At 38.9% G+C, this 12,604-nt stretch overlaps 1 protein-coding gene across 10 annotated transcripts in view; it reads left to right on the top strand.

The window, feature by feature from the left end:
• FOXP1 (forkhead box P1) overlaps window positions 1-12,376 on the top strand; it is a 630,544-nt gene extending 618,168 nt beyond the window's left edge. For 8 of the 10 annotated variants that reach the window (XM_036031548.1, XM_036031551.1, XM_036031553.1 and 5 more), the window contains 2 exons: window positions 2,292-2,458; window positions 7,830-12,376. In XM_036031548.1, coding sequence (XP_035887441.1) covers window positions 2,292-2,458; window positions 7,830-7,974 — 312 coding nt within the window. In that variant the 3' untranslated portion in view covers window positions 7,975-12,376. The remainder of the gene's footprint in view (window positions 1-2,291; window positions 2,459-7,829) is intronic. The other 2 variants (XM_036031555.1, XM_036031554.1) reach the window with 1 other exon arrangement.
• Window positions 12,377-12,604: the final 228 nt, after the last annotated feature.

Here is a 12,604-nt window from a genome sequence, read left to right as displayed (position 1 = left end):
CAGTGCTGGGTTTCTTCACTTGCATTTTTCTTGTTTGAGAACCAAAGCGTCAGTGTAAGTACTTGCCTTATGGATACCTTTTGCTACTGTGGCTTCTGGGTCTCTGCCCATGTTTTATGATGCAATCCCAATCAGAAATGGCCTAGACCTAGAACCCTTTAAGAGCTAAGGGGAACAAATTACCCCAAGAAGGTTGCCTTGTCCATTGGGTGAGTACCTCATTTCAAAGAGCACATTCTCATAAACATTTCAATTTTATTTTTACTTCTCAATATTTGTCTTGAGCAGCTGCTAAAATACTAAGCTAGAGATGGCCTCACTTTTACCACTTTCTGACTATATAATAAAGAAATGAGCCAGTGAGAGCCAATCTTGTGGTATATTGGGGGAAAGTGATTCAGATGATAGTCCTAACAGAGTTTTCATGACCAGCAGAGGCATGACCACTGTGTTGCTTCAAATAAAGGCAGTTAAGATGCTTATCCAGCTGCGGTTTGTGCACACACACACATGCATACCACACACGTCTAGAAACTACTCCTGCTTTTTGCTCTGCCAAAAAATAAATGTATTATTGCAATGATAAGAGATTTGTTGAAAAAGTACTAGATGCAAATTATTTGACAAACTGCAGGAAAATGACAAATATTCAAATTCACTATTCATCAGAATGAATTCACTCATTTTGGAAATAAAAATCCCACTTTTTTTTAAAGATTTTATTTATTTATTTTTAGAGAGGGAAGGGAGGGAGAAAGAGAGAGAGAGAGAGAAACATCAATGTGTGGTTGCTGGGGGCCATGGCCCGCAACCCAGGCATGTGCCCTGACTGGGAATCGAATGTGTGACACTTTGGTTCGCAGCCCGAGCTCAATCCACTGAGCTACGCCAGCCAGGGTTTAAATCCCACATTTTAAAAGAAGGTAGTTATATGAATTTTGAAGTGGAGGGAAGGAAAAGCTGTGGGCTTGCAAGCGGTCTGTCTTTGAAATAGTCCATTAGCCAATGCTAAGTTAGGTGTGTATAGTTCTTCTAACATGGGGCTTGAATCCAGAAGGCTTTTCAGGCTTTGGCATTTATACAGTGGGACTGCAATTATCATAATAGAAGGTTCCCTGCAGCCCAGTTTTACATCCATTCTTTCTCCATGTTTGGTTCTTACTTTCTGTCTAGAGCCAGGATTTCTAGAATAGTTTGGACTCTACATGACTGGCCAATTGAAGTCACATACCAGATTGTCTTATGGCTGTAATTTTTCCTCATTAGGATGGAAAACCAGGCATAGTGTGGCCTGCAAGAGGACAGTTTTGATAAATCTTGGTCTAATTGCAACTGCGTTTTTGAAAGTCTGTCCTCTTCAATAAAATGAAAAGTCCCTGGATCATAATCACTACCCAAATGAAACAGTATGGAGACTTTAGTCCAGTGACATAGTTGACTATTTTCTGCATTTCAGACTGAGTGGTCATTTTATTAAAATGCAGTAAGATAGGAAGTGAACAGTATTCCACTACAGAGTTCAGGAATTTTTCTTTTCACACTTTTTTTGCAGACACTCATTTCGACTGACTTTGTCACCCTCAGTATGGATCTACTTAAGCATCCAAAAGAAATTATGATTTAGAGCTTCTTTGTGGCAGAGATAGATAGATAGATTTATAGTCCTCAAATTCTAGGTGATTGGTCTGATTTGAGTCTGAAAGATTGTGTGGTATTACCTTCAATGAGTTGTCTCAAACTGCAACTGAACGAATTCAGAAATCATTAAAAAGGGGAATGATGGGAGATAAAAACTGATTCCAATTCTATAGTCTCTTCCTCTTCTATAGGTTCTATGAAGTAAATGTTTATGGAAATTCTCATAAGTTTCAGCTGTGCAGCCAGAATAATCTAATCAGATCTCTGATATCTAATACTGGAGTCATCAAAGTGGATAAAGAAATGAAAATTCCATTATAGTTCCCTGTGATCTGGAAATATTCAGTTGCTCTTGAAAAAAGGCATCAGACATAAACCTCATTAGATCACCTTGTCTGAACCATGTGACTCTATGCAGTAGGGCTGAATTGTGCCCCCCTCCCCCCACCCAGGTAGCTCTTTGAAGCCAGGCTTGGAACATGTGTCACAAGTCTTACTTTTAAAGCAAAATCTGTCTCAACTCTAGAAACCTGAATTTGCCAACCACGCTACAATGCTCTTAAACTGGAGATTATAGAATACACCTATAATTAATAGCTTTCCTCTCTATGCATACCCTACATCTTCATAAATTTTCTCTTGGTTGATGGCAGGCTTCGATGGCTGAGAATAGTATACCTCTATACACTACCGCTTCCATGGGAAATCCCACTCTGGGCAACTTAGCCAGCACCATGCGGGAAGAGCTGAATGGGGCAATGGAGCATACCAACAGCAACGAGAGCGACAGCAGCCCAGGCAGATCCCCTGTGCAATCTGGGTGAGTACTGTCCACGCAGAAGATACCTGCTTTCAGATTCCAGTCTCCCTGTTTTATGTGCACACAAGCCCTTCTGTGGCCACTTTTACACTTTTTCTATAATTTCTGATTTCCTGCAACCCAGTACTTCTGGAAACATTTAGGTCGGTTAGCACCATTTTCTAACTTTCCCATAAAAGCATTGACTTCATGCAGCCTTTAATGCACACAGCAGTGAAAGCCCTCTGCTTGGCATCTCAGGCCATTATTTAAGCCACCTTACCTTGTCCTCCTAAAATTAGTATGCACCACTCTGAAAAAGTTTGTGGTTTGTTCAACTCGCAGGCATGCTGAACCTATCGGGGAGAAAGAAGATGCTTGTTTACCTGCTTGTGTGATAAGCTTAACCATGAACATAGTGCCAGAGCATTATTACCAAGCATTAATGATGGCACCAGTGAAAGGCAGAATGATTTATAGGTTGCTCTTAAAATATCAAAAGGAAAATGAATAGCATTCTAGCAGCAGACGGCAGTGTAATGAGCACACATATAACTGAATGAAGTGAGGGGCGATGGTTGTCCATGCTGAATGTGAATGTCCCCAGGACCAGGCAAACCACAGGAAAGGCTCTGGCCCCTTGTGGGTGTGTCATGGGAGGGAGCAAGTGGGACTCTTAACAACTCCCTCTCTCCCAGGGAAAGGTCAAAAGAGAATGGAAACCACATTCTCAGAAATAATTGGATTTGCTGGGGTGGGGTGGGGTCTTGAAGGAAGGTGCTATAGAATGAGTCTTCTTTTTAGCAAGTGTCTGCAAAACTATACCCACTCAAAAGGAATAAACTAGCTCATTGTTTGCATACTGTCAGCTCTTAGAATAAGCTGCTTGCCTAACACAATCTTTCTGAATTACGCATCATCTTATTTTAAAATTATTTGAGCAACAGGAATGGAAAATGTGATCTGTAGCGATTAGGAACAGAATGCATTGGTGTCTAATGATAAAGAAAAAATGCTGTCCGCCAGGGTAATTGGTGGGTTTGGGGGAATCTGAAATTTGACTATTTAGCTTTTGAATTAATGATTTTTAAAGATGGAAGTGATTTTTAGTTTATATGAATGAATAGTCTCTGAGCATTTACTCCACATTATTCTAACAGATATTCCCATATATCATGCTTTCTAAAGCAACATGGTGTTTCTTACTTGATCGTTACCACACTCATGTTCATTTTTAAATCATTGTCATGACAGGAGATTTTACTTAGTCATCAGGGAAGTTCAGAGCAAATGTGAATTGCTATATAAGCTACTTCAAGAATGACTCATTAGAGCAAAAATATCTGATGTTATTGAATGGAACATACACTGTTTCTTATAATCCATATGAACTCCAAGACTTAGTTGATGTATGTTCCTATTTAGTGTAAAGGTTCACTTCCAAAAGGAAAAACAAGAAAGTTATTTGGATAAACACCTCAGGCAACATTTTAGAGTAATGTTAATTTTGCTGTACAAGATAAAGTCACTGAAAAGTTAATTTGTTTAACAACTTGGAATTAACCCCAGTATTGCCAGAAACCATGTTTTACAGCAGTCAGCATAATTTTTAACAAAATGAAGGTTTCAGCTACTTAAAAAAAAAAGAAACCTTACATAAAGACATCAAAATGCATATGATTTTTTGCTCAAATCTTTCAGGTTCACACTACTTGCTAAATATAATCATATGTCAACAGCATGTCCCCTATGCCTGCTGTCAGTGTCATAGACTATTACTCCTTTTGACCCGAGATTTCCATTAAGTGAATTCTCTAATGACATAGTTTTCATTCTTGTCCAGTATGCATTGCCCTGCTCTGATGCAAATTGTTTCTTAACTGTTCTAGTCTATTGGAATAAATCAAGCTGTAAGCCTTACAGCAAGGCTTAAAAGACCTTGTTAGTACTATAGCCTAGGTAATATCTGGTGTTAAAACAGAACTCTTCGTCCTCACCGTTTCTGTGATACTCAAATACTGTTACAGTTTCTTTCTCTTTTGAAACCCTAGAAAGTAGTCATATAATTATAGCTTTGGGACATTACACTTTTATACTGATAGGAGCTGAAGGAGCTACAAAGCAAAATACTCAAAGCTGTGCACATACCCTGGGGACACAATGCCTTTAAACACCAGTCAGCTTTAGTTTAAAACTCCCGTGTTCCCAGAGTCGCTAAACAAAGGAATTACATGGATATAAGATGGGAAATGTGTGGTTTTACAGTTACTCACTAGCAGCCCTTTGGGAAGTAGGAGTTGGAGAAAAAAATGGCGTGGGTGTGGGGAGTTTGACCTGCAAGAGAAGAAAGAACATCCTGCAGCTCCATTTTCTAGAAGACACGTGGGTATGTGCGAAGCATAGTATCTAAATAGTTCGCATCTTGCCGGAAGTATATCTTGAACAAAAATCCATTCTCTCTTATTGTCTGAGCACTGTGTGTCTGTATTACTGCATTTGCCACACTCCGGGATCTGCTGGTATCAAGAAATATCAGGAAGCTGGATATCATCTCTGGCTGTGTTGTCAGGTTGTCACACAGGAGATCTTATCAGTTAATATTTGTGGGGGACCCACTCTGCATTTGGCACTGGGCTTGAGCCAGTAGGCATGATAAGGTCATTACCTGTGTGTTTGTGATGGTAATAATATTAGTGAAGTTTGGCTGCAAATGTGAGGAGGAGGGAACAAAACACTCCCTAATATGCACTGTGTTGGGGGTGCTTATGGGATAGAATTTTTATTTATTTGTTTGTTTATTTAAGAATTTATTTGTTTTGTCCAGCAAAATATTTGTCAAAGTCTAAAAACTGTAAAGAATTTCGTTATGACTGTTTGATTTCTTCTAGGTCCTCCCACCCCCTCTTTCCCATATCCTTTTATTGCCTCACATCATCAAATTCAGATTTCTAAACCAGAAAAGATTAATAAATCTGATAGTTTAAAATAAACTAGGAAAATGTTGAAAAACTACATTTGAATCTCGATATCTAACAGAGTAAAACACACATTTTTATCCAATTAGTCACAACCATGTGATTAGTGAAGAAGGCAGTTAACAGTTCTTAGTAAAAATGTGACACAAACAAGAAGAAATGTACACTGTTGTTAGTAATTCCAGAAAAACAATTTAAGGTAACCTGAGCTTACTTCATACCTCTTGAGCAACAAAACATTTTTAAAAAGTAATGCTTGGTGCTGATTAGGTTGAGTCTAAATTGATATAGCCCCTTTGGAAATTATTATTACATAACTCATAACCATAAAGATGTTTTGGCCTTTGCTCTAACTTAAATTTCTTTCTTAGAAATTTATCCTAAAGGGGTAAATCAACAGAAGTAGAAGTATTAATGGATAAAAGTCATCATTGTATTGTACAAATAGCAGAAGAGAGGGGAAAGAAAAAAGACAATCACAGACTCTTGAGCATTAAGGTGCTAATGTGTTAACACATTAATGGTATCTCACATAGCCATAAAATTATAACTGTAAAGCTAGAAAAATAAACAGTTGTGTTCCTGCTGTGTTTACAAGATATAAAAATATGACCCCAAATGGAGAGGCTAGGCAAAGACAAAACACCTCCACTAATTAGGGATTATGGGAGACTTTTTTTAAGGAATAATAATCAATACAGCTAATTCTTTCCAAAAGAATATAGGGGATCCTGCCCAGGCTGACTTTCCAGGCATTCATGTAGGCAGTTGCATATGGGTTCCCATGCTTAAAACCATCTCCATCTTGAAATTCTTACTGCATAGGGCTCTGCAAATTATGTAGCCAGTCCTGGGTCTCACTGTAGAAACACAGATAAATGGCACCTTTAAAAAACTAAAAGGAGGTAGAGCACAGCTAGTAAAGTATGCTGTCATACAATTTGGGTATATTTTGTTTTGCAAATAGTTTTTCAGAATATGGGCATGGTTTTAAAAAAGCTATTAATCTTAACATCTACCCCCAAAGACTCTCTAGGCTGTGCTAATATTAGAGTCAATTGGTTTTCTGAAGATTTACACCCAAGATCAGTCCAAAGCACTGCTGTTTGTTTTTAAATGGTCCAAGTTGCCTTCAGGGTTTGCATACAGCATCAATTATTTAGGAAACCAGCCATCCCCGGTAACACTTCTTATTACTAATACTTGATAATGTCAATTAAAAATCCTTCCTTCAGCATCCTGTCCCAGCAATGGGGCCAGTTTAACTTGAATGGTTCTTTTACATATCAAAAGCCCTGTAACAGAAAGTAATTTGTATTTGTAAAGAGTTGGTTGTAAATATGATTTACGAACAGCATTTCTCAATTGTTATCAGAGTGGTGTCCTGTGATCCCTGTGGGGCCCCTTAGGATGAACCCTGCTCAGTCCATAATGAGGCAGTTGGCAGATCATCTCGCAGGGCCCACATCCTGGTGGCTGCTACCAGCGGCCTCATGTTCTGCCTTGTTTACGGCTGACAGTGTTATTATTCTGATTGGGGCTCTGCTTTCTTATCACATTGTTGTGTTGAGGGAGCCTCTTCCTCTTCGTTTGTGTTTCCTGGCAGGGCTTTTCTTGCCTTATTGACAGTTTGTAAAAAATATGCATTAATTTGGAGTTTCAAGCATGTATCATGGTGTCTCTTTGCTATGTTTGCTTGAAGTTGATTAATGATAGAACCTCGCTTGGGGTCGGTCTCGGGAGAGTTTTTTCACAGGTTCCGCATGTTAACTAGCAAAGCAGAATACACAGAGAGCTGTGATTACCCAGACTTCCTCACTCCATGGTCCCCACAAACTACTGTTGTCTTACAGATTCGTAGTTCATATAATTATTTAAAGATTTGTATTCATCTACCCAGTATGCTGTGGTGGGGCCTATTTTTCTAGTACTCCAAGTGTGGTCCTCAGGCCAGCAGGATCACCTGAGAGCTTACTAGAGATTCAGAGTTTCAGGCCCCACCCCAGATCTTCTGAGTCACATTCTGCACTTTAACGAGATCCTCAGGTGATTGGAGTGCAAAGTGAAGTCTGAGAACACCACTGAGGAAGAGGCCCTCTTCTGTCCAGAGATCAGTCATTCTAGAGCAGCACTGTGAAAAGAACTTTCTGTGATGATAGCAATGTCTGCCTCCATGCTGTTCAGTATGGCAGCCACAGCTACATGTGGCCATTGAACATGTGAAATGTGGTCAGGGCAACTGAGAGATTGAATTTTAAATTTATTAAGTTTTAATTAATTTTAATTTAAATAGCCACATGTGGCTGGAGGCTGCTGTGTTGAACAGTGTTGTCCTAGAGTGCTTTTGTGTTACCCGTAACAACTAAATTGCATTGGACTGGGCAGTTCTCTCAATGAACCTTTTCTTGTATTTCCAGGCACCCTGTGCACGTCAAAGAAGAGCCCCTCGATCCAGAGGAGGCTGAAGGGCCTCTATCCTTAGTGACAACAGCCAACCACAGTCCAGATTTTGACCACGACAGAGATTATGAAGATGAACCAGTAAATGAGGACATGGAGTGAACGTCTGGGCGGGCCAATCCCAAGAATAAAGATTGGGAAAAAGCAAAACAAAACATCAAAAGTTAACAGTGAAATTGTTCTCCATTTGTTGTACAGTCTGGAGGAGTTTCACTACATTTTGACAACTCTGAAATGTGTTAACTCTTAGTGCCATCAAGAATCCCATTTGGGAGTATTTTTGATTTTTCTACTTTTTGTTGAAAAAAGGAATTTGTACTCTGTGCATTGGATGGACTTGTTTGGTACTTGGGATTTTCCTCTCTTAGCCGTCAACATCTGTTGTAAATTTGCTAAACTGATTCACTTTTAGCAGCAGACTTTGAACTGCAGTCCTGCCGACGTTGGAGCCCGAGGATTCCCAACTGAGCATGTGCACCTACACTGCAGACCAAGCCTCTGCCCAGAATTTAAGGATTCCAGTGGACAACCTATTTGCACAGTACTGCATGTTGATTATCACTGCCTTTTACACTTTTTTTTTTTTTGCTTCCAGTTGGGATGGGGAAGGCCTTTGTGTGTGTGTATTGGGGGAGGGGTTAAAAATAATTATCCCAAACTTTTTAATGTATTGCTTTTTTTTTTCCTTGCTTCTACTATACTGTTTTAAGTTCTGACCTCAGGCCTCCACTTGGGCCCATGGCCTCCTGGAGGCTTAAAGTTTTCTGTACCTTGTAATGAATGTTAATAGGTATTTTTATTATACAAAGCTGAATGTCATTTCTTGTTTGTAGTTTTCTGTCCCTCATTCCATTTTCCTTCAGACATCACCACATTTTCTCTAAAGCCGGCAGACATTCCGTTTTGGTCTTTTTCAAAAAGGTCCCAAATGTTGCACTCTACACATGAAGGTCCTCTCACACAGATGTGAAGTCCTACTAGAAAGAGAATGAATGACAGAAAAAAGATATAGACACACTCTAGGAGCAATACAGAATCATTCTACAGGGCAAAAGGGGTTGTTTCAGATTTTCCTCTTTTTTTTGCAACTACCATCATTCTTAATAAATGCCACAACATCTTACCAGCAGTAGGAACAATAGGCAGCACCCTCGGAAAAAAATCTCATAATTGTTAGACTGACAGTCTGGCTGTGGAAGGCTCACCTTCGTGGAATCAAGTTGTAATGAGCCATGTTAAACCAGTGTGGGTTGCTTTGTTTGCAAAATGACCAAAAAGCTGGCTTCCCTGAGAAACTTTGCTGAAAGAGGTGGTGTTGGTGGTAGTGGTGGTACTGAATTTAAACATCAGTTCAGACCTGCTTGGTGGCATTAATCTGTTTGAATGCAAATAGAGTTCAGTTTGAACTTGTTGAGACAGTGAATGAAGGCAGTTCAGCAAATGCTAAAGTATTCATGTCATATGTGCACATTTGCTACTGCAGTTTTCAGTTTGTTATGCAATATGATCACACCAACCCAGTATCAAAAGCTAACAGAAGACATTAACTGGATGGGGTGCATCTCAACCCTGGGCTTTTCAGGAAATGAACATGCAGGATGTGACAGTCATTGTCAGCACAACCTCCGTCCTAAGAACCCTGGACACTTCCATGCTGCAGCCACTCTCCTGTCACTCATTTATTTATCTAGGACTGTGGCTCTTGCTTTTAATTTGAGAGCCCTTTGGAGCTTTATTTATATTTTTTGTACCTTATTTTTTCTAAAATTACCAAAGATGTTACACAAAGGTAAATTATGTTCTCTGTTTTATGCTTTATCTGATGAAGCCAAATATCCTCTTATTGTTGATCAAAGGAGGCAAAAGAATTTAGAGGCAATTGATGAGATACAGGCTATTGCTAACCTGAGGAAGAGAACGAACTGCTCCTTCATCATAAATTTAGAAGACCAAGTAGGTAATGGAACCAAAGTTGTTACTTTTTTTAGTTGTTGGTTTTTTCTCTTCTGTACCCCTGAAGATCCTAAAACTCATTCTTGTAAAGAGATATTACGGGGCTACTGAAGATGAAAATAGAACATTGTATTAAAGGAGCAAATGAAGGAAAGGAGTCCCGTCTCAAAGAAAAATATGAATGTATGTCCCTGAAAATTAGGGGGTGTCCAGTAAAGGAGACAAGATAAAATTCAGAGAGAAGAGAAAAGCTTCCACAGTGGAAATAGACCACATAAAATTACTTCTAGAATACATTTTTCTTAAAAAGAAAGATCGTATGCCACTTTTGTTTAAGGCCTGTGCTGTAATCACTGCATTGATTTTGGTTTATCTTGTCATATAGCCTCCAGTTTTTTTATTTTAAATTTTTCCTTCCTTTTTTTCTGATTAAATTTTGGTCAGCATTTTTTATTTAAAAAAGAAGTAACACTCCTGTCCACTCGTAAGCTTGGTACAAAAACTTTTTTGGCAGTTAACTTTTGAAGAAGCTTCACTCTGCTTTCTGTATAAAGGGCAGTCTGTGGTCACTCGAGACTTGTTTTTAACTTTTGCAGGCAGCTTCATGATGTGCAGGCAGTAGCCAGACAGGGTCATGGGAAGGGGGCCCTGTGCTTCTAAATTGAGTGGTTGCTGGTTAGTTTGATATTCAAAAGAGGATAAAAATCTGGTAGATTAGTTCATTCTCAGCATGTGTAGCTAGACATGAGTAAAGATAACAGCATGAGAAACTGTTAGTACGCATACCTCAGTTCAAACCTTTAGGGAATGATTAAAATAAAAAAAATACATTTCACTCAGTTGCACTTAGTTGTATGTCTTGCATGATTAGTCTAAAGACTGTAGCAAAAGGAAAAAAAATTAGATTTTACTTATCTTTGCAGGTATCACAGCCTTGCAGAAGAACCAACTGAAAAAACAATTCTCAGACTTTACAGCTAGCAAACTTCATATGATTTTTAAAATTCTGATTCTGTATCCCTTGGGGCTATCAGTCGCTTCTTTAGGATGGGGTTTATTATGTTGTACATATATCCCAATGTGTCTGTGTGAACTTGTCTTTTTAGGGGGAGGGAGGAGGGCAGTTCTTTTTTTAGATATTGTTCCTAAGAAGGAATAAATGCATACACCTGTTTGTCAAAATACCTTTGCTTTTTGTGCAACTGCTTTATATTAATGATACTTAAAAATAGCTTTGGGAAAAAAACTACTGTATGTAATGGATTTGCAGAATATGCTGCACATGTATTATTTAGTTATCCTTGCTTTAAGAATATTGGATGACATTTCCTGACGTGGGAGGGAAATTTTCCCTTTTTTTTTTTTTTTTTTTGCTTTTAAATTGTAACATAGTTGACAGACTTTTTTCCCCTCTTCTCATTGATTAGAGCATTTTGTACAGGTTTTATGTGTGTGTGCGTGCATGTGTGTTAACGTTTTTTAATACATTCCTATCCATTGTGTTTATCCTACCACTGCTTTCCTGGCTATCTTAAAGAGTTCATACATCTAAAAAGATAAAAAGAAATGTTTCCTCCTGCCGCAGTAAATATTTTGCATGATGAAATTGCAGGGTCACACTTTCCAAGTTCATCAGTGAAGTAGTGATTAATGATGGGGCGTGTCGAAGCTATGGAACTTTTTGTATTAAAAAAAAGAAAACTGTACAAGGTGCCAAGATGTAAACACAGTCTGTTACCTTTTGTTTTCCCAAACAAAAGCATATATTAGGGAGATAGTCCCTTGTTTCAGGCAAATGCACTGTCAGGAATGAGGATTCATCCCACTGGTCCCTAGAGTCTGTCCTGGTAAGACGAGTTATGCTGCCTGGTTTGAACCAGCAGCGCAATGAAATATCAAGGCTTGTGTCCTGGATGTGTGACCACCAGCCTGCACCTTCAGACAGCTCTCACTGTTCCCAGGATTCTATCAGACCTACTTGGTAAAGAACAACTTGGATTCTTAACCCAGAAATATGATGTTAATTACTAGCTATTTTATCATGAAAAAAAGTTAAATATTTCCTCTCCTTTCCACATTCCAGCTGAGCTCCATTTCCAAGGGTACAAAGAACATACTTATAAGGAGTTTGAATATTTTTGGTACCTTTGGTTAATGGTGTACCCTTTTGATATTTTGGATGTTTTTGAGAGTTGGTTTCACTTTTTTATCCTGAGAATGAGACTTGTAATTCTACAGGCATTTTGTGGGCCCAGTGTAGTTCACACGGCCTCTGCCACCCAGGAGCCTTGGTGAAGATGGTACAGTGCGGACCGCGCTCACGGTGCTTCACAGATGTGTGCTGCCAGTAATAAAAACCTTTTGTTTTGTTTTGTTTTGTTTTGTTTTGATAAGGCATAAAAGAAACTCATTCCTTGACATCAAGTGTAATTCCATCATTCCGTGTCTGTGAATACAGACAATAAAAAAAATGTTGTGTAGTCAGTACTAATTACTGACATTATAGCATTCTCAAATGCAATAAAAATGCTGGTTGTTCACACTGGTAGTACACGTTGCCACAGCCTAAGTTTCTTTCCCCTTCTGACCTGCTGATACTGTATGACAAGCACATGCCTTGGGTTTATCATCAGCTGCTTCCAACACTGAATTAAAATCAGTCTTATCTAAAAGCAGTCAACATCACAGAGGGCTGGAGCTCTTGTTCTCGGGATTTCAAAGTGAAAGTCTCCACTTAGAGAACTGGAAAAACAAAAAAGAGGAAGCTACCTTTTCTCTT

The sequence above is a fragment of the Phyllostomus discolor genome, chromosome 7 (assembly GCF_004126475.2).
Source record: "Phyllostomus discolor isolate MPI-MPIP mPhyDis1 chromosome 7, mPhyDis1.pri.v3, whole genome shotgun sequence".
NCBI classification, from domain to species: Eukaryota; Metazoa; Chordata; class Mammalia; order Chiroptera; family Phyllostomidae; genus Phyllostomus; species Phyllostomus discolor.
The sequence above is the reverse complement of the archived record's forward strand: the minus strand, read 5'-3'. Positions and strand labels throughout refer to the sequence as shown.